At 36.3% G+C, this 23,096-nt stretch overlaps 1 protein-coding gene across 2 annotated transcripts; it reads right to left on the reverse strand.

Annotated features, from left to right (window-relative positions):
• Positions 1-1,824: 1,824 nt before the first annotated feature.
• On the reverse strand, positions 1,825-21,507 carry alpl (alkaline phosphatase, biomineralization associated). Of its 2 annotated transcripts, none has more exons than XM_084100490.1 (12): positions 21,404-21,507; positions 15,856-15,981; positions 14,903-15,022; positions 13,080-13,195; positions 11,276-11,450; positions 10,303-10,478; positions 9,372-9,512; positions 8,870-8,939; positions 7,173-7,307; positions 5,784-5,975; positions 5,561-5,680; positions 1,825-3,859 (listed from the first exon to the last, which is right to left on the reverse strand). In XM_084100490.1, the coding sequence occupies exons 2-12, from the start codon at positions 15,923-15,925 to the stop codon at positions 3,594-3,596; spliced, it is 1,581 nt and encodes a 526-aa protein (XP_083956616.1). In that variant the 5' UTR covers positions 15,926-15,981; positions 21,404-21,507; the 3' UTR covers positions 1,825-3,593. The 2 variants fall into 2 exon arrangements, with proteins under 2 accessions (XP_083956616.1, XP_083956617.1); XM_084100491.1 differs by lacking the exon at positions 21,404-21,507 and adding an exon at positions 18,976-19,343.
• Between the last annotated feature and the right edge of the window lie 1,589 nt (positions 21,508-23,096).

Here is a 23,096-nt window from a genome sequence, read left to right on the forward strand (position 1 = left end):
ATCTCCCTCGGACTGGGGCTCCATGCAAGATCTCACCTCATGGGGTCTCAATGATCCTAAGAAAGGTGAGAAATCAGCCCAGAACTACACGGGAGGAGCTGGTCAATGACCTGAAAAGAGCTGGGACCACCGTTTCCAAGGTTACTGTTGGTAATACACTAAGACGTCATGGTTTGAAATCATGCATGGCATGGAAGGTTCCCCTGCTTAAACCAGCACATGTCAAGGCCCGTCTTAAGTTTGCCAATGACCATTTGGATGATCCAGAGGAGACATGGGAGAAAGTCATGTGGTCAGATGAGACCAAAATATAACTTTTTGGTCATAATTCCACTAAACGTGTTTGGAGGAAGAAGAATGATGAGTACCATCCCAAGAACACCATCCCTACTGTGAAGCATGGGGGTGGTAGCATCATGCTTTGGGGGTGTTTTTCTGCACATGGGACAGGGCGACTGCACTGTATTAAGGAGAGGATGACCGGGGCCATGTATTGCGAGATTTTGGGGAACAATGTCCTTCTCTCAGTTAGAGCATTGAAGATGGGTTGAGGCTGGGTCTTCCAACATGACAATGACCCGAAGCACACAGCCAGGATACCCAAGGAGTGGCTCTGTAAGAAGCATATCAAGGTTCTGGCGTGGCCTAGCCAGTCTCCAGACCTAAACCCAATAGAGAATCTTTGGAGGGAGCTCAAACTCCGTGTTTCTCAGCGACAGCCCAGAAACCTGACTGATCTAGAGAAGATCTGTGTGGAGGAGTGGGCCAAAATCCCTCCTGCAGTGTGTGCAAACCTGGTGAAAAACTACAGGAAACGTTTGGCCTCTGTAATTGCAAACAAAGGCTACTGTACCAAATATTAACATTGATTTTCTCAGGTGTTCAAATACTTATTTGCAGCTGTATCATACAAATAAATAGTTAAAAAAATCATACATTGTGATTTCTGGATTTTTTTTTTTAGATTATGTCTCTCAGTGGACATGCACCTACGATGACAATTTCAGCCCCCTCCATGATTTCTAAGTGGGAGAACTTGCAAAATAGCAGGGTGTTCAAATACTTATTTTCCTCACTGTAAAATGATGCATTATAAATATTTATATTTCATATTTTCTGCTAATAGTTTAATTGAGGTTTCTCAAGGTCAAGCGACAAATTCAGTCGCCACATCCCCCACTGTTCCTTATCAACAGAAGGACACTCAGCCTATGGAAATGAACATCTTTGGCATTTGAATGTCAGGGTGATATAGGCAGATGTACATTATAAAAGCCGTTAGCCTTGGAGAAGGGGGTGGGGAAACTCTTGGCAAATTGTCATGTAACACAAAATGGGTAGGTGATGATAAAGTCAACTCGACTGGGACTCCGACAGAGGTCAAAGAAGCTAAAAGAAGATGAGTTTGGGGCCATGATGTCCCCTCATTTCCATAGAGGTAGTCTCTCAGGTGACATCAAATACAAATATCACATTCCCTCATTAAAGCAGCAGGCCGACCGAGAGAGAGTTTGGCTGCTTTGTCACTCTGGGACAGACATGAGAGGATAAAAATGTGTGTTATAATCTCTAAATCATGATGTAGGACAGAATTTTTCAAGCTGCTTCCACTGATTTGCTTTACCACAAATTTGTTGCAGTCCTGCATAAGTGTTGTTTTTATGGAAATGCATCTAAACACTGTGGTCAAAGTGTGTCATGTTGGACTCCTTTCCCATATTGCACGCTAAGGACCATTTACTGCGGCTGAGCTCGATGTGTTTCACTAAAACCACAACAGTGAATGAAAGCCACTTAAAAACAAAAATGACCCATGCAAAAATGTTTTTCCCAACACATTTTTCCTTTATTGTGAAATCTTGCTTGTATTGCCAGAGCTTTTTATATTTTTTAAATGACTTTTGAAATATCAGTTCTAACAGGATATTTGAATTTGGGTCCAAGTGAATAGCCAAGGAATATAAACTCTCATTTACTTCAAATCCATATGTTTGTCATTACTCATAAACTGCCAACATTCATAGAGACTCACAGACTGCTATAAACAAACAAACAACGATTGCACCAACATTCAGATTCTGATTTCATTAAAATGTGAAAACATGAAAGATAAACAGTACTTCAAAAATATACACCACATTTGGTCTGATGATCATCAAACATGTTACAGATACAGTTATGTTTCAGATCAGTCAATATCAAGCATTTCCAATGAATTTAAACGTACATTTTTGTTTTGCATACAAGGGATTCCTCTAAAAAAAAAAAAAAAAAAACGTGGCTTGACTTGTCCTTTGTCAATAGTAATAGTTGCTCAAAATGAGTGCCTTGCTTTTGTTGGAGTTTTGAACCGGTCATCACATGCCAGTGAGGTAGATTGTATTTGATTTCAAATGTAGGAAACAAATTGAAAAATGCTGAATGAAAGAATCCTTCGAGTCATTTTCGCATTAGATCTGATGATATGTGACAAAATCTTTCTTTAAGCACTGTGATTAATTCTTGTTATACTTCTAATCATTCAATTTATTTATTTTTCTGACACTTTTTGGGCAAACAATATCAGGTAACTAAAAAAGGCCAAGCTCAAACTACACAACTGTTAAACTCTTCTTGTTATTCTGTACATCTTATAAACTTCCCAAAAGAGCAAAATCTCATTAAAACATCATCTGTTGACATACACTACTGTTCAAAAGTTTGGGGTCGGTACGATTTTTCACCACTATGTCCCTTTAGGATCTCCGTAAAAATACAGTATTATTGTGAAATATTATTCAGCTTTAAAACTGCTGTTTTCTATTTTTATATACTTTACAATGCAATTTATTCCTGTGATGGCAAAATGTCCTTCAGAAATCATTCTAATATGCTGATTTAGTTCTCAAGAAACATTTCTTATTATTATCAATGTTGAAAACAGTTGTGCTGCTTCATATTTTTCTCGAAACCACGATACTTTTTTGGGGGATTCTTTGATGGATAGAAAGTAAAAAAGCTTTTACTTAAGTATAAATATTTTTGTCACTTTTTGTCACTCTCTTTGTCACTTTTGATCAATTTAATGCATCCTTGCTGAATAAACATTTCTTTCCTTCAAGAAAAAAAGAAAAGTACTGATCTCATGTGACAGCAGACCTCACAAAATCTCAAAGGTAAAATGCTGTAATGTGAGCTTTCAACAATTCGTTCCACGGACAGATGGTCAATCTGCATGTTGCCTTGCGACAGAAAGCGTGATATTTTTTTGGCCAGATTTGATTTCAATTATTCATTATTATGTTCTTTAGAGAACAGCAAAATCACACTCACATTTGCGCTTCTGTACTGAATCACAGCAGTTCTGATATTGAGTACACCAGCAATCTTGAATGGCAAGTAAAAGGAATTAACCACGCTTTACAATTTGTTTCCATTATTGCAACAGAATCTCTTCAATCTGGCCTCTTTAAAATGCCCACACATTGGTCCTGAAGTTGATAAATGCTTTAAAAACGAATCACATATCATAAAAAAAAATCATAAACTCCACTTGAGAGAATCAGCTCCTGATCTAATCACGGTAGGATAAGAGATGATCTGAAGAAGAGGGGTCAGCACAGAAGCCATGTGACTGAAAGAAGAACGGGCAGCACTGGGTAGATGTGGTTGAGAGAAGAGGAGCCGGACTTTGTGCGGCAGTGGTCTTTGTTTTGGCCGATGCACGCGGCGTAGGCCATGACATGGGGAATGTAATGCTGCTCCTGGACTCCATGAAGAAGATGAGCCATGGGGCCTTTGGAGAAGATGGCCACGTCTTCACCGCCGTGAGTCTCCGAGCGCAAGGGAACGGCAGACTGAGCCAGATAGTTGTTTTGCTCTGAGGGCAGAAGAAAGAAGAGTTGTCATGATATCAAAATGACATTTTTTATTGTAATTTGTTCATATTAATCTTAATATTATATGAAAATTAAATTACAATTAATAGTAATTGAATATTTAATAAGAACAGTTTACATTTAGTTAAATATATTAAAAAATTACAATTAAAACAATTATTGATTTCAGGCTACATACTATTGTTTAATAGTTTACAATTGTAATTACATATTAATTGTAATTTAGTTTTAATATAAATGTATTCATTTATAGTTATTCATTTATTTCTCTTAATTTTAGAGAAATTCTTTCAGGCTACATACTATTAAGAGAAATAAATGAATAGTTATATTTTTATATAAAAACTTTAATATTTATGATACACCTTAGTTTAGTTAAATAGTAATATGAATATTAACAAATCAAAATGAAATGAAATTCTCAATGATTAAGAGAAATAATTGAATAATTATAAAAAAAGATTATTCCAATTAATATTAAGTTTAATATATTAACATTAAAATGAAAACAATAGCATGTAGACTGAAAGCATTTCTCAATAATTAAGAGAAAGGTGTATAAAGTGTTATATTAAAACTAAATTCCAATTAATAATACATTAATATTGAATAAAACCCTACTTTATTTAAATATGAATATTAACAATTCATTTCTCAGTAATTAAGATAAATGTATGAATAATTATAGTTAAATTCAAATGAAATTACAATTAATATTAAGGTCAATTTATTATTAATATGATTATTAACAAATTAAAATTAAAACTAAAAAAATAGAAGTATGTAGCCTGAAAGCATTTCTCAGTAATTAGAAAAAAAAAAAGAAAAAAAATATTGATTACAATATATGAGCAATATAAAAAACACAGAAAAAAATAAGAGCAGTGAGTTTTCTATATTGCTGTTTACTTGTCAATACTCAGAACTACGGATATAAAAAATTGCTACAGTTCCATTTGTCTTTGTACTGGAATATTTGACATCCCCAGAAGAATGTCAACAGTAGGGATGACAATGAATTTTTCTTCATTGCTTTTGGATTGTGTTCTATCAGTGAAAACAGAAATTGAAAGAGTCAAACCTATGCTGTGGAATAGTAATGAGACAAACAGGGAGAGAGAGTGATGGGGAAGAAAATGAGAGAAAAGAAGCCAGAACAATAGCCATAATTCTATGGCTTGTCAAACATAAAGAAAAGGGGAGTAAGAAAAATGGGTGGTGGGAAGAGAGATTCACTTTACTATCATTCAACTAGATTTTTACATCTGCCCCATCTCTCTATCCATGAAGAAAATCCTGAATGCAAGGTTTTAACCTTTACACTGCAATGAAACAGGATGAGAGAAGCAGATCCACAAATCTATAATACGCTATATTCCCACTTGATTTCTAAGCAGGCTCTTTCCATGTCCTCAAAATGAATTGTAAGCATTTCAATCCATCAAGATTAACATCAGAGCTGTTTTCCCACCCTTATTGTATAGAATGTACACCATCTGGAGTATAGGCTTTTAACATAATGTTTTAGTGGCTATGTAACATGCCATAGAACAATTTTAAAAAGTACATCATCTCGGTTATGTATGTAACCCTCGTTCCCTGAAGAAAGGAAAGAACGCCGTGACGTCGAAAGTGACCAACTGAAAGGGAACCCAGAAGCGATAAACCTGTTAATTACTTACTGTAGTCCACAGTTGAGACATTTTCTCTAGAACCGTTAACCAACTTGAACCCTGGGCCATTTCCATACAAAATGGATGTGAAGGGCTTCTGGTCAATATCACTCAAAGTGGGGGCCAAACCTGCGGAAAGGATATTGAAAGCTCTGAGTCTGGGCCATAAACCACCAAGAAATCACTCGGTAATTAAAGTGCTCCCAACATGCCTTGAGCCTTCATTGCCTACCAAAGATTGAGTTTCCCCGTGGTGTGTAGCCTCCAAAACTGAAGACATGAGAGTGATCAGCCGTGACGACGGTTAGTGTGTCGTAAACGCTGGTGAGGAGATCAGCTCGAGTAATGGCCCGATCCATTTCCACGGCCTCGTGTAAGGCCTGCTTCGCTTTGCCCTCATGGTGTCCGTGGTCAATGCGCCCACCTGGTCAGAGGTCAGATATAGAGCACATACATTCATTCTGTAAATATCTTTCACTTCAGTAGATGAAAGGGTTGTTATAGTGCCAGTACCTGACAGTAGCAGAGCTGTTATAGTGCTGCTTTTAAAATGCATTCAATTCATTTTACAATATTTAATAAGTGGTTGATTTTGACATTGTCACATTGTATATCTACGAGCAAACTGGGGCAATCAACAAATTAATTTGAATGAATTATTCCAATTAATGTATTCAGCTCTGTCACCATCAAAATGTTTAATGAGATTAATATTTAAATACTGCAGTTTATACTACGTTTGTAGTTCAGTTATATAGATTTGTGTAGTTGTGTAGTGTTTTTTTTTTTTTTTTTTTTTTTTCTTTGAATTTGAATTTTTTTAAATCTTTTTTTTAAACTGGTAATATAGTTAAATATTTAATTAAAACACACACACAAACATACTTACAAAACATATATATATGTGTGTGTGTGTGTGTGTGTGTGTGTGTGTGTGTAATGTGTATATATTCCTCCGGAAGGAAACACAATGCATTAAGCTGAGGGGTGAAAACTTTTGAACAGGATGAAGATGTCCAAATTTTTCAGATTTTTTTCATTTAGCACTGCCCTTCGGAAGTAACAGAAGATGCTTACATGTTTCCCGGAAGACAAATTAAGTACAATTTAATGCACTGTGTTTCCTTCCGGAGCATCAGTGAATGTTTGAAACTTTTTTAATAGGTGTGTTTGAGTTCCTCAATTGTCCTCGGTGTGAAAAGATGGATCTCAAAATCATACAGTCACAGCTGGAAAGGGTTTAAATATGTAAAAGATGCTGAAAAACTGAAGAATTTGCAGGTCCTAAAGGATATTTCTGCAGAACATTGGGCAGTTTAACTGCTCAGGACAAACAAGGGACTCAAGAACAACCATCACAAAACAAAAGAAAAACACAGTATTAAGAATCAAGGGTGTGTAAACTTTTAAACAGATTCATTTTTATAAATTCAGCTATTTTGCAGATTCTGCAAGGTGTATGTAAACTTTTGAGCACAACTGCATATAGATTTGTTTAAAAAGTAGCTTCCCCAGCACAAAAAAAAAAGCCAAATAATTGATACGAGTTTAATTAGATGTTAAAATGTCCTTCCGTTGCACATCGGCGGTCTAATGAATAGTGATGTACAGTATATTTTACCTTCCACCAGCAAGTAGAACCCGCGTTCATTTTTTTTCAGGATCTTAATGGCCACGTCTACCATCTCAGTGAGGGAAGGGTCAGTTTCTATGTTTCTCTCAAGCTCGTAGGGCAGGTCTGCTGGCTCAAACAGACCTGCAGCACAAATAGAGCAGGAATTCAGTAAAACATTGGGTTAAACTTTATTACACCTTATTTTACAGTGTCCTTGTTACATGTACTTATCAAAGAAATAACAGAAAATGATGCATAATTACATGCAACTAACCCTCACCCAAACCTTAATCCAACCCTAACCCTATAGTAAGTACATGTTGTTAATTAATATTACTCAATACTTAAATATATAATTACACTGCAACACTGTACAAGTGTAACCATTTAGTTACGGTGTTCTTACTCAAATAAGTACTGAGTAGTATTAATTAACTACATGTACTTACTATAGTGTTATGGTAAGTGTTAAGAGTTTTGTTTAGGGTTAGTTACTTGTAATTATGCATAATTGTCATGATTTGGTCTTGTTTTGGTCATGTTTCATGTCATTGTCATGTTTCTGTGTCTAGTCATGTGAGTCCCTGTTTGTCATGTGATCCTGCCATGTGTCTTGTCATTGGTTAATCGTCTGTTCATTGTTCACAGGGGTCCTTTGTCTTGTCATTAGTCTGTGTATTTAAAGGGGTGGTATAATGCCCTTTTCACAAGATGTAAAATAAGTCTTTGATGTCCCCAGAGTGTGTGTGTGAAGTTTTAGCTCAAAATACCCCACAGATATTTTTATATAGCATGTTAAAGTTGTCACTTTTTGAGAGTGAGCAAAAACGCACCGTTTTTGTGTCTGTCCCTTTAAATGCAAATGAGCTGCTGCTCCCGACACAGTGGGTGGAGCTTCAAGAGCTCATGTCCTTTTGCCTCACACAAACATGCACTGAAAATTTTAAAAAACTTTTAGCCTTTTATGTTCAAACCGGAGTCAGACAAAGGTGGAGAGACTCAAGAAGAAGTGACAACATGTAGACAACGTTTCTGAATGGATAGTTAATGAATTTATGCACCTTATGTGTTATCTTCTAGTCATTGATAAGCATATTCTGTCATGATAATCTATAAATCGCGTTCCCGGGGACAGGGTTTATGTAAATTTTAGGGTTGGTGATGTCACTAACCCCGGGAGGAAGCTTGTGTAGTCCCTACCAGCCGTTTGTTGTAGTGCTTAAAAAACGATTTCTTTAAAAGCAAATATCTCCCTTTGCTTTGAACTTTGAGCATTGTAACTTTGCACATGTTGTTTATGCTCAAACAGCAACATTAAACACTAACTAAAATTAAAAAAGTGAAATAATCAACCACCCCTTTAAGCCCTCATGTTTGCCATGTGTCTTTGTCAAGTATTGTTTCCTGTAGATCTCTGTTTGTAAGCTTGTAAGTTCATGTTCCTGTCTTTCATGATCTGAGTTTTCATGCCACGCCATGTTTTTATTTCATGTTTGATCTTGTTTGTAATAAACTGCACCTGTGTTTTCAATAAGCTTGCCTCCAATGGATCCCTATGTTGCAATAATTTACTGTTACTACTAGGTAGTACTATACTGTAGTAATATAGTAAATACATGTTTAACGTGTAACTAAGTCACCTTAAAATAGTGTCACCAAACATCATCTCAAGGTCACTTAACCAGAATGTTTATAAAACTCACCCAACAGATAATCCACATTATTTGGATTCAGGGAAAGGAGATCCTTCTTGTTCCAAACATAGTAACCTCTCTGATTACACAAAGGTTAAGAGAGAAACAACAAATAGGTTAGAGAAATAGCAGTACCATCTTATATTTAGATGCTTTATAGAATGTATAACAAAGATTTGATCCAATATCCTGCAACCAAATCTCTGTAATCCAGTTTCACAACAAGTACAAATTTGTCTTCACTCTTCAAGTGCACAGTTGTAAAGCCTGCTTTAGAGGCCTCAAGAGCTTCAGATTCAGGGAAGTCAATAAAGAGGGCATCATAAAAAGAGCACAAATACACTGCCAGAGTCAGGCAAACACAGAAAATAAAAAAAAGATTTGTCAGCAGAGGCATAGCGTGGAATCTTTTTTTTTTTTTTTTTTTTTTTTTCTGAAATGAATTGAACATGACATTGTAAATGAAAAGATGGAATGAAGTGCCCTGTTTTTCCCTTGTTTCATCTTTCACCTTATCCTTCACTCTGTCAATCCACTCCCCCACAAGGTTCCTGCCATCTTTGCGTGTACCGTTGTGTTTCTTGTCTCCTGGGTATTCCACATCTGGTGTGTTTTTGGGGTACATATATTTCCGCCCACCCCCCATAATTACCTGCCCATCCAAAATGAAGAACAAAAGAAAAACATCACACATTTATTGTACACACTGCGGTCTAAAAGAAAATCCATTAAACAAAACAGTTTAAGATGTTGAAAATGTAAAAACATTATGATGTTAAATAATACAGTAGAAATATTTAAGATTCTGCACTATTAAAATGCATGCTACTAAAATAATTTGTAATTAATAGTTGAAAAATTATATAACAATAATATCAATAATAATAGTTCTTATAATTATTATTAATAATGATATATAATAATGTTACTAAAATATATCAAATTAATTTTACAATATGACAATTAAATTAATAATAAGTCACAAAATCATGTTAATACAAAAATAATAATAATTATTATTATTATTATTACTAGTATCATTATTATTATCAATGATTATATGAATAATATATTTCTAAAATATAAATATTATCTATAAATTATTTTACCATATTATTATTATATTATTATTAATAATAACAATAATATATATATATATTTTTTAAAATATTTATTATTATTAAATTGTATAATACATGCTTAATGACAATAATAATGATAATTAATATTTAAAGTTATTTTATTATTATTTGTTTTGAATACATTATTTGTTTAAATATTTATTGTTGTTATTATTATTATTACTAATATATATTTACATATGCCATGGTGGAATAAAACTAGAAAACACAATACTAACAGAAACAGATATTGAATGAGCAAACTCAACACTATATAAAACCAATTCATAAAACTGGGGGGGAAATCATGAGAAAACTCACATTAATGTCAGGGATATTTTCAAAGAGTTGCCTGGCAATGTCTTTGCATCCACTCTGCAGTGCTTCATCTGGCATTTCCCCGTCTGAATACCAGTCCCGATCTACACAGTGGGCATACGCGGCACTGGGAGTGGCATGGTTCACTCGTGTCGTTGTGACGATTCCAACTGATTTGCCTGTGGAAAAATACAGATGGGTGTAACTGTTAATTGTTCCTGTAGGGACATGTCCAATCACTATATCTATATTCTAGTTGATTACTTGTTTTTTTCCTCATCTATCTACTGATTAAATGACGGATATTTAATCAATAGACTGACCTGCAGAAGTATGCACTGCATCAGCTTAGAAATGTTGTACTGGACAAGGAAACAGCTTGATTTAAAGCCATGTTGTCTGGCTAAGGTCAAGCAGTTGAATGGTACACTATTTTAATGCATTCTCTGAACACAAGCACCCAAGTGAGAGAGCATTTTCCCATTTACTCACATCAGGTCAGGTTATCAGTTTGACACTGATTAGACCGTCCACCTTTTAAACCTCTCAGCTGGACTTTAAAATGTTTATTCTGGTCATGTTGTGCAAATTCCACTCGGCTACATTCACCTCTACCTTCAGCGGAGGACTTCCGTCTTATAAAACGCTTCATTTGTTTTTATTTTCAACATGAGAATAAAATAAGAGAAAGCCGCCTGCGTGCTGCGCTCATCAGTCAAACTGTCACTCTTCTCATTTATTCCTATTCCTTCAGATAAGGACGTGTTTTCCAACTTTCTGAAATCCTTTATCTGCTCAACCTGGGTTTATTTTGTGCAAGTGTCACCTTTGTTTCACTCATGCAAAAATAAGCTAATGGATTGCTAGCAAAAAAATGAGACCAGAAACAAATATCTCATCTATATTCTAATTACAATAGAAGTCGGGACAGAGGCATTATAGCTGCTGTATGAGGGGATTCAACAAAGCATCTCACCTGAGTCTTTGGCCCATTTAAGAATGGAGGTGACCTCGTTCCCCTGAGTGGTGTTGCACTGGGATCTTAAAGATGCTGCGCTCACTCCAACCGTACCCTCGTTGGCTTTGACCCCACACAGATATGCCGTGGCAGTGCCTGCACTGTCTGGCACCTGAGCATCTGTGTTATATGTCTGGGGAAAAAACATGCACAATTTTAATAGTTGGAGGCATTATTTCACAAGAGCACTTAGTGTAGTTCTATAATTGTTTATTTAGCATTATTATGCATTTAGCATGATCATAAACATAAACATCCACAATGGTGATTTTTATGATTATCATAAAGTCTAAAACCACTTGCATTTTTTACCCCTTTTCCACCAAAAAAGAACTGGTTCGGAACTGGTTCTGGTTCAAAGTTGGTTCAACTTGCGAACCTTCTCAGAACATGTTTGTTTTTCCACTGACTAGAGAGCCCAGCGAACGACGTCGTTACATCACTGTGTACGTTGCCATAAGCTACGTCTTAGCTTTCCTAGAAACGCTTGCGCCAACTTCAAGCATAACAATTACAATGGCGGACTACATCGTCTTTCTGCAAATGTTTCTCCTGGCATTGCGATCCTATATTGGGGTCAGAAGAAGACGTTTAGAACACATTTGTGCTGCTCGTCTGGATTACTATAGACGGAGGTTACATTCGAGAAGAAGTTCGACAATAACCCCGCCCCCAGCCCCCGACGTAAGCATGACGTGGTAAAAGAACGGTTCTAGTCCAGCAAAGAGTTGGTGCCGCTTTGGAACCAATTTTCCTGGCCGAGAACCGGTTCTTTGGCTGTCGAAACATAAAGAACTGGTTCGCGAGTAGGCACCAGCACTGCCTTGGTGGAAAAGGGGTATTTGTGAGTTATCTTGAGTGCGGAGTGTGGTGTTCGGACCCTCGCAATTCGGTCTTGTTTTATTTCGGTTCTGAGTCGGATTCGGACATTCATGCTACGAGTGTGGATATTCTGTTGCGAGCGCACAGGATGTTCGTTCTCTCGCGCTCTAAATTGCAAGCGTGCGGTTTCGAGTTGGCTTGGGCCATACGCTCTTCTGTCTGCATTTGTCGTTGTGTTCGGTCGGTGTGCGGAGGAAGAGGAGAAAGGCTTCCTCCATCTTCCAAAATCTGGTGGTCCTAGAGCTTCCTGCTCTCCCCGATGGCCACAGAGGTCACCCCCCAAACTGCTTGCCCTGCCGGCTCCGCCCAAGCCTTCTGCCTTCTCCTGTGCCCACTACATCAGCTGTGTCTCTCTTGGAGCTGTTATCTTTGTGGGGTTCTCCTTCCCCACCCAATGCCCCATCCTGCCAGAGCCTGACCAGTCTGGTGAGATTATTTCTCCTGGATTGACTGTCTCGCCTGATTCCAGCCGGCCCTGCCCTGACGTGTCTGCCTCGCTTTCTCTGCCGTTAATTCTTCTTTCTAAAATCTCCCACTGGATCTATCGGTACCTTGTTAGTCTTGTTAGTATCTCCACCATGGCCTTCCACTAGGACTCCATATAAAGTATAATACAGATGGCTTTATTGGATTAAGTTAAAAATATACATAAAACCAAAAAGAAAAACAGCTGAATAAATAGGATATAATAACTGACCATAGTTCACCATCCTCACTTTTAATAATGGTTAACATCTGTGAAAAATGAGAATCATCATCCCAGAACTGTGGCTGAATCAAACTATGATTTAAATCTGTTCTCTGTGACCCGGGATGGGCGACAGCATGGATTATGAACACAAAGGAATGGCATGATGGGATTACAACACAAGGGATGTACCTTAGAGAGGGCAACATAGGGGAATTTGTCCATCTCCAGTTGGGTTTCCTCACCGCTCAGTCCATTCATTTGTCCCTTTAGAATCCGTGCTGCTGTGACCGTAGATACACCCATACCTACCAACAACAAAAGTTGCCATGATTAAGACAGACTATTTTTAACAATAATGCTTTCCTTCAAGCACCATCTGTCATGAATAACATGGTCTGCCTGTACCTGAGAAAGGAACCATCCAAATGAATTCTTGAAGTTTATTCAGAATAGTGAGATGAAATGACTACTCGTCATTTAACAACCTGCTATTCTTAAAAGCACAAGGACCAAATTAGAGTACAGTTAAAAGTCTCAAGCTTGCAGAACTGTACAAAACTGTATAAGAAGAAATGTTCAAAAAGCACAATCACATTGAAAAGAGTTCACAGAGTCTGTCTTCAAATCTTATACTCGTAGAACACTTAAAATTAAATTATAAAATATTACATAAAATGTATTTACTGCAATGTGTTAATAATGCATTAAATGAGGGTTGTGGCTTGAGTTGCAACTATGAATTGAAAACATATCTGAAGTACTCTGAACTATAAAAAAGAGCAATTAAATTTGATTACTCTAAATGTTTAAGCAAATGCTTATTAATTTACCTTGACATCTTATGTAAAATATATTCCAATCTTCAATAAAACTATAACTTGAAAAGCAAGTAATCATTGACTCTTAAAACCCCAAGATCAATCTTGCCAGCATTTTCACAGTCAACCGGCAAATTAAGTCATATTATATCCGTGTGTGCAGTCTGAATTGAATGTGATGAGATGAAAAGACTGTGTACTGCAAAATAATGTCAATATACTTTTTTATTGAGTTGTCCTTGCGGGCACATAACAATGCTATCAGTGTAGACCAATTCATGAACAAATGGCTCTTTTAATATGTTCTTTTTTAGTGAATGAAATGCACACAGTGTTCCGATCCTTTTAATGTATCATACAAATCAGTTACCATTTGAAGTCAATCCTTGAATGAACTTAACATCACATGATCATGACTCCAAATGATTTATATCATCTACAGAATGACAAAACATATATGAAATTTCAGAAGTCTTTTCTGAACTTGGTTGGCTGACCTCCAAGAAAATCAGAAGACACATTGTCATTTTAATAATCTTAATGCATGAACCAACAGGTCAACTGATCTGAGCTTTCGTATCTCTATTTCACCAACATGACAGTGGTTGAACTGAGGGTTCATAAGATATATTTTTTAGGTTTTGTCAACTCAGGTGTTTTATACCAGCATTGCTTTCCTTTCACAGGGACGTAGTGTACAATAAGCTAAATTATTTCCAATAAATATGATGATTTCTATTGTTCCTGAGATAATCTTCAGTTTTCAACCAGAATAAATCAAACTGCCTCTTTCCTCCATCCTTTTAGTGCCCAAGCTCACTTTGAAACGCACTGTGCTTTTTTTAATTTGTCCAGAAGAAACCTGACGTTCAACATGACGTTCAACCTGACGTTGACTGTGGTTAATTTGCTTATTTCTCATTAACTTGATATCCATCACTGCCCGTGTTAATGCTTAATTTTGAAGCAGGTCCATACTCTGAAACGGTGCTTAAAAAATATTTAACTCTTTTTGTTGGACCTAGTATTGCACAAACAGTTTTCAAGGCTTGGTTAAAAAAATCTAAATCAAAGTGGATTGATATTGTTTGAAAGAACAGAAATGAAAATTTATTTTAACTTACGGTCCATACTATAACCAGACAAATATCTCATGGTAAAGATCCACAGGGATCCATGGATGGCGTGACTTACCATCACCAAGAAAAAGGATGACGTTCTTGGCAATGTTCTTGTTGAGCTCTTGGAGGGTCAAAGCAGTTTTTAGTGAGCGCTGAGCCCATCCCTTCCAGAAATCAGGGTCCTTCTCTTGTTCTACAAGCCGTAAGAAAACATGTTTATACGTTTGCCCACAAATGATAACACAAAACCAGCAAAGATGCTCCTGCAAAACAAGATAATGATAATGGCCTTAGACGGAAGTCCCCATTTAGAGATGATGAGTATGCAATCTCTCTCTAAACTAAACTGAGCTGAATATATAACAAATGCTCGACAAGAACAACAACTGAATTTTTATGTTATGCATATCTTCTTCTGTCCACATAAGCTTCTTAAACCCATAATCACGTAAATGAACATATCTGGGACCATCTGACCTGAGGGTCCAATCTTCTTATAGAAGCTGTCGTACATTTGAAATTAGTTTTATTCTATGTCCATACTTGGAGCAAGGTCGAAAAGAAGACTATTAAACATTCAGTTAAATAAAACTGGCTTGCGATGGTGTTTACACACTTTTACAAAGCCCTATGAAGCCCTCATCTGACACTATGACTCTCTATGAATCAAAGACACTACAAGCAAACTTTAAGGCAGGGCTCATTCATGATCCAAAAGAGCTACTTTCCTGCAGAGTTTCGTTCTAAACCTGCTCCAACATAAATGTTTGTAGATATCCTGAAGTTTTCAAGAAGATCTTGACTAGCTGGTTCAAGTGTATTTGATTTGGGTTGGAGGTAAACTTTCCTGGAAGTTAAATATCCAGGAACAGAATTTAGCACCACTTCTATAATGTGCATAAGTATCTTATTCATTTTTAAAGAGACAAAATGCTTATAAAAGTATAATAAAAAAAGTATAAAAGTATGCCATTGTCCTATCTAATACAGGCAAAAGACCAATAAACAAAAAGTATCTTAACTGACCTGGAAACTGAGGCTTTGCCAAACCTTCCCAAACCAGGCAACCGAGGATAAGGAGTGCAGCGACCTTCATTTTGCCACCGTTTGCAGAATAACTCACGTTCCAAGGATCTCAGAAGACTCTAAAATCTGCAGTGAAAAAAGTTTTAGTCAATGCTAAATATTTCTCCTATTCCCAATTTAAAGTTCAGAGATAACTACAAGTAAGCCATTCATATGCTGATTTGAGCTCTGTGTCAGTGTATTTGTTAGAGCGGTCTAACATAATAATATTGGCTCAACCAATGGCATGAGTTTGGGGCGGAGCTTCCTTTCTCCAGCTATTATAGACCTCCTTGATTTGAAAACAATCATTATTGTTGCCATTACGTTTGGTGACAGAAATGACACACTTCATCTTTAAGCACAGAAAACAACTATTTAACATCCCAAGACTTGTTTTTTCCATTATAATATTATATTCATGTGTGAAAACAACTGAAATAAGAGGACAGATTGTTTCAGCTGGGGATGTATGTCTCAAAAACTGATACAAACAATCATTTAGTGCCATATTTGAACATTAATTTGAGTAAAAGTTCACACCTGCATTATTATTAAACCTCTCTGTCTTCTACTCTTTAGTCAAGGTCACTTTAACGGGATTGAGTGCCATTGCACACGGTGCTTTAATAGCCATGACAAAGCTGATTAACTGGACACCTCAGTTCTAAGGCACAGGACCGCACGATTTCTATTACGAACACACAATTCCTCAGCTTACTTCACATCCTTTTAATGAAGTCTTTAGTCATTGCACAGAAAACATCAATCAACATCAAAGCCATACATTCATTCAACCTATACATTGCCCATGCTGGAGCTTTGACCACTTGGTGTTTACATTTGTAAAACTGGGAAAAAAAGCCACGTAAAACATTGAAATGCACAGCTATAACCGTTTTGGTGACACTTTATATTAGGTGTCATTAACTACTATGTACTTACATCAAAATTGTTAGGTATAGTAGGAAACCCAGATGTGAAGACCAGGAGACTCTAAAGGAGCTGTATTTTATAGGCATTTGGTGGGCAGTCCTTAAAGGTATGGACTTTACACACAGCCTTATTGACCACTAAACAAAAGCATCTAAAACATTACAGAAACTTACACCTGGCAATGAGAGATTAAATCATTAAAGATTAAATCACTTATACACTTGACTCCCATCAAAGAGGAGAGAACTTAGAATAGAAAACACAAATGGTTAATTGTTATTACACTGTCTTTTAAAATTATATTTCCACAGTATACAATGCTACTTATTGTGTTCAAGTTGTATTGCAAAACAATTTAATGACAGGGTTCAATAGGTTCAATAAACTCACAGTTCGGATCATATTACTGTTTTTGAGTCAGGGACCGGATCATTTTTTGGATCAGCAAAAGAAATTGAGGGAAGGGCGGTAATGTAACTTTGCTTTTCATTTATTACGTAAAGCCCACTTTAAAGGTGCCATTGCATGGATTATTTTATTATTTTAGAATGTTTCCTGGGGTGCCCTTATAATGTTAATATGTTTTTTAGATCAAAATTTGTTATAATAAATAAAAGGCATTTTTCCTAGCCTGATTTTAGCCTCTGATTTGAACACTCTGTTTGAAGGGGCGTGTCTGTGTGAGACTTCAGTGTAAACGCCCACTGCTGTGATTGGCTGCTGTGAGACTTCAGTGTAGCCTGTTGATCACGTGAATGAAGATCTTATCATTGCAACCATAGATTGCAACGCAGTTTCTGCACTCTCACTAATGATTTCACCAATGCAAACATGATGTAAGTACAGTAAGAGCTTCGTTGTGCAGTGTAACAGCGTCATTGATTTCATAACGATTTTTGGCAAGTGTCCAAATAAACTCGCGCTGTGTGATTGTGTGATTGACAGCTTGGGCGACTAGAAAGGGATTGTTCTTTGATCACTATCTGTAAGATTATTTTCATCCTACTAAGAGAAACGACGTGAAGTTGATCGTTTAGTCACTGGCTTGATTTAACTTACTGATGCATAAACAGTATTGAACGACTTTGAGAGAAAGATTATCTGTCTGAACTTGAACAATTTTTCAGGGGTGTTTTTCAAAAACGAGATTTAAATAAGAAGGAGAAAACAATGGTGTTTGAGACTCACTGTAGCCTATGTCATGTCCATGTACTGAACTCTTGTTATTTAACTATGCCAAGATAAATTCAATTTCAAATTATAGGGCACCTTTAAGTACATCGATACCACAGCAAAAATCTTGTTTTTAATAATTAAACATTATCAAAGACAAGTGAATATTCAGTAATAATGTTCATTGTATAAATTAAATATAGTTAATTTTTTAATTAAAGATGTGTTTTGTTGTGTGATTAACAATAATGACCTAGCAGCAGATATTAATAGGATGAATGAATGAATCCAATATAATGATACACATCTGATTTCTTTCTCAACTGTTTAGGTTCACTTATGACATAAAAATGACTGTGTTTATGAGAATACCAGCAAAGATGGGGTTTTTAACATAACTTTTTGTGTATGTGTCTGTTCAAGCACAAGGAGACGCGAAAGAGGAATAAATTCGGTGATGAGCCTCAGTTTATGCGTGCTTCGGGTGCGGGTGTGCGCACAGATAACAATGCGCAATCAAGTTTTCTTTCGCCTCTTCTTGTGCTTGAATGGTTTAAAATCACTTAAATGTATAAATTGTCAAGAAAAGAAAAACATGCAAATGATAAATGTTCACTCTAAGATGGTTAAACTTAGCAATTAATCCGCGAATCACATGCGTGCCGAACCGCGAGGACTGGTCAGTAGGGATCACGGATCAAGTGCGATCCGTTGCAACCCAAGGTTTCAAGGTATGGTTACGTTTAAGGGTGGGTTAAGATGTAAGGGACCAATATTGGTCCAAACCCTTTGGTGTTTGATTATAAAACAGTTCACTACCCTAAAAATCAAGAGGCCAACAACCACTAATGCAAGTCATTTAGAACATTTGTTTCCTGTGTTATAATCGACACACCATTGCACATCGACTTGAACCAGTAAACTTCTAAGCAACCCCCACTAGTTCTAGTTCTGTTCCAGAGAGATTTTTACCATGACTTGAGGATCATTCACAAGCTCGGTCAAAAACGCAGTGGGGCTCCAACTGGCACTACTCTTGAAGCCAGTCTGCAGGTGAAGAAACACAGCAGTGCCAAAACACAAAGGAACAGCAAACCGGAGAATAAAGTTGTCAACAAAACAGAAACTCCTTCTCGATTCATGGCATCTGAATGTAGAGATGTTATTCTCTTGGAAGAAGAAAAAAAAATCACATCCAAACAGAAAAAGAAAACCACCTATACTTCCGACATACTGGCCTGAACCGCGAATTAGAGCTGCTCTAAGATAAGATGTGCTCAAGAGGATTAGATTAGTGTTATTACTGATGGAGACAATCTTCCTTCATGCCTTCATCTTACAAAAAGAGACTTTACATTATTCATAGGAACATTAGTGAATAATATATTCAGACCTATCAAAATCAATGCTTTCTGTAGGACATTTCATCATTTCAGACAATTTCATGTCTACCCGTGGCATCCCACACCAAATCAGTTATGTTGTTTTGTCAGAACCTGTTTTGCTTTGTTAATGTCAGTAAACCCCTGAAGGCATAACTGCAACTCAATCGCTCTAATAAAGAGGAACATTAGATCACATCATGTAACATGAATTGCATTTAACATCCTAGAGGCCATTCGATCACAGAACATCAAACACTGACATAAGAATTTTATTAGGCTGTACATCTTGGTAAACACGACAAAACAAAACAAAATGAATCTAATTATGCTGATGAGTCTGTCCGAACAACAAACCCTTTTAAGGAAGAGCAGAAATTTTAAATGTTCTCAAGTTTATATAAACTGAGGCTGCACTGGGCTTTCTAATGGTGCTATTGTTACATCTACAACTACATTAGTATCAGTGCATACAAATCAGTTGGGCACATGATCAATAAAAAGCTAACAAACTCATATTATGTCTGGGAAGCACTTCTGGGAAGTTGTAAAACAAAACCTTTTATTCCTGTCCCTGCATCGCATTGTTTTCTCTTTATGCTGTTTCTATTTTTCTTCTAATTCTGTTATGCTCTGATTTAGACAAGACAACCTTTTCTAATAGCCAACAATCACAAATATGAGAAAGCAGAGAAAGACAAAAGTGAGGCACAAGGCTGGAATTCATAGTCTGACACAATGTCATAGACCCGTCTCAACAGTCTGATCCCTCGTCCAAACTTTCTAAAGGAATGCCAACGGAATTTTTTATAATAATTTGGAACCAATCATAATGAGATCAAACAGGAATCCTTGTTGGAATCCTTGAAAAATCCAAATAAGATCCTACTTGAGCTAAAATTCCTATTTTTCAGGTTTTTCATCAAACATGATTTTATTGGATTCTTAGATGCCTTTTGTTTTTGTTTTATCCAGTTGGGATTGTTTCCAAATTACAATAGAAATTCCATTCATTCAGATCAGCCAGGAAAAAAAAAAAATCAATGGTTTAGTAGGGTAAAACTGTACAGAAACGTGAATTTGTGCCCTAACCATTTCCAATTCAATATACACAAAGTGTAATATACTTGGTGTACATGAAAAATTAAGAGTAATATTCAAAGGCATATGCATCTCTCCCTATGTAACCTCTAAAAGTATGTTGTTTTTTCTTTAGACTGACCAACATGCACTTAGACTATTATGTTATTCATAAATAGATTAAAATCCAATTCATATAGACAATTACTTAAATACACCTCTTTAATTAACATCTTTTTAATAGGCCAACTTTTTTTTTTTGCATAATCTTTTAATACTGATTCTTTAAAAGTGATGAAGTGTTATAAAATAGCATTAACTTCTTACAACTTCTGACCACCAAATCAAAGTCAATGTGATTTAAACAACACGCAGGGAGCCATATACGGCCATGTGACAAGGACACCATAAAACAGAGAGGACCCCTTCAGACCTTCGGAAAAGTAAAAAGCAAAAGTTTGTGCCCCAAAACTTTGTAGCAAATGTTTTTGCCTTAAAATTAAAGTATTTTTGAGCAAGAAAGGTATTTTAGTACTTGATTACATTTCTTTTGTTTTACATATCTCATGTCTGACATTTATTTGTCATTAACCTATATTTTGTCTTGCTTAGTCAGATGCATTAATTATATGTAGGCCTATTTACAGTTATAATCGTTTTCCCAGGATCGTGTGCAGTGATGCACAGAAAAAAGCAATTACATCCTTTTATCTCGAGATCATATACAATGTAGCCACTGGATGCCAACACGCGAATTGTTTAATTGCAGTTATACAAACTGAGATCATTCACAACGCAACTTGTTGGATTGGTTTGAATGTATAACAGCACAACTCCTCAACTCTTCCCCGCGTTGTCATTAGAACTCCAGTCACATGAGGCGGTGTATGAACAGAGTCATTCAGCAGATAACCAGCGCTAAAAGTGATCCTACTCACCCCTGTGCTCGTGTTCTGTATCCGTGCACCTCTGAGATTCCAGCAACACAGGACTCACGTTCACGTAGTCCTCTAGTCGGGCTTTTATAACGCTACACAACGCGTGAGCCAAGGAGAGAGAGAGAGAGAGAGAGAGAGAGAGAGAGAGAGAGAGAGAGAGAGAGAGAGAGAGAGAGAGAGAGAGAGAGAGAGAGAGAGAGAGAGAGAGAGAGAGAGAGAGAGAGAGAGAGAGAGAGAGAGAGAGAGAGAGAGAGAGAGAGAGAGAGAGAGAGAGAGAGACCCCCGGTTAGTAGAGTCCACTATAATTAATAGCGTTATCTGAAGCGCGAGCTCCTCCTGTTGATAGGAGCCGTTTGAGTTAAAGAAGAACATGTGGATTCGATTTGCAGTTTTAATTTTACCTGGTAACCCATACACAAAAGAAATATATTTGAAATATATGTTCAGGATATATTTTGGAATATATGCAAATATTTCCACAATAAATATATTTCATACTTATATTTCATATATTTTTGTTATATTTCAGAATATATTTCAATGTATTTTTTTCTGTATGGGTCCCCAAAAGTGTCAAAAATATATGTGGCATATATTCCAAATACATTGAAATATATTCTGAAATATAACAAAAATATATGAAATATGAGTATGAAATATATTTATTGGGCCAATTTCAAATATTTGCATATATTCCAAAATATATCCTGAAAATATATTTCAAATATATTTCTTTTGTGTATGGGACATATCTCCTCCTTCATTCCTGCATTTCTTTATTTGCTTTAAACAACAATATTTTCAAAGCAGCAGACATGCCAGATTGCAGATTCATAGTAATGAATAGATTGCAATGAAATATAAAGATATAGGCTAATAAAAGTGATATGTGCATCAGTGCAGCCTTAAACAATGAAGTGTAGGCTACGTATCCTATATATAAAGGTCATATAATAAATAAACCTAAATAAAGGTCAAGTGGTGTATCAAATAAACAACACTAAAACGTACAGAAGTTTTTGGAAATTCAGTTTTATCGCAGCAATTTAGAAAATAAATTAAAATAAAAAAAGCTTACAGGGACACTCAAATGTGCACTCATTACCTAGAACTCATTATACGTGTTTCTCTAAGGCAAAAACAAAAATAAGCTTACAAACAACACGGTCTCAAGAGACGTGATGTGCTAATGATGTGTCTAAGGCTTGCATTTACCTTACATTACCTCTAAACTTTCTACCCTGACTTTCTAAACTTCGTTGACATTCTGATCAGACTAACCACAAGATGTCACTAAGAACGCAACAATGCGCTTTATTGCCATTGATCAGAGACCTAGCTCATTGAAAGTCTAACAACTGGTAATCGGCTGGCCATTGACCCTACATTACTGTGGGCATTTGCTTCCCTGTGATTTCCAGCTGTGAAAAGTCTAAAGACTCACAATAATCCACATAAACCTCCTAATAACTTCAACAGCGCATTTTTAGCGATAAATAGGCTACTTATAGATTGACATCATGTTTAGTAGCCTACACGTGAAGGATGAGGTCATTTCCGAAAGGTTTTGCGTAAAATTAGTTACAAATACTGTAATCGCTCAGAATGAACTAATGCAGACATAAAAGCTGTATTTTTCCTGATAATCTCTTCTTAAAAGTACCTCTAATTGGTATTTACTTCATGAATGAAT

Source organism: Abramis brama, assembly GCF_963993115.1.
Source record: "Abramis brama genome assembly, chromosome: 23".
Classification (NCBI taxonomy): Eukaryota; Metazoa; Chordata; class Actinopteri; order Cypriniformes; family Leuciscidae; genus Abramis; species Abramis brama.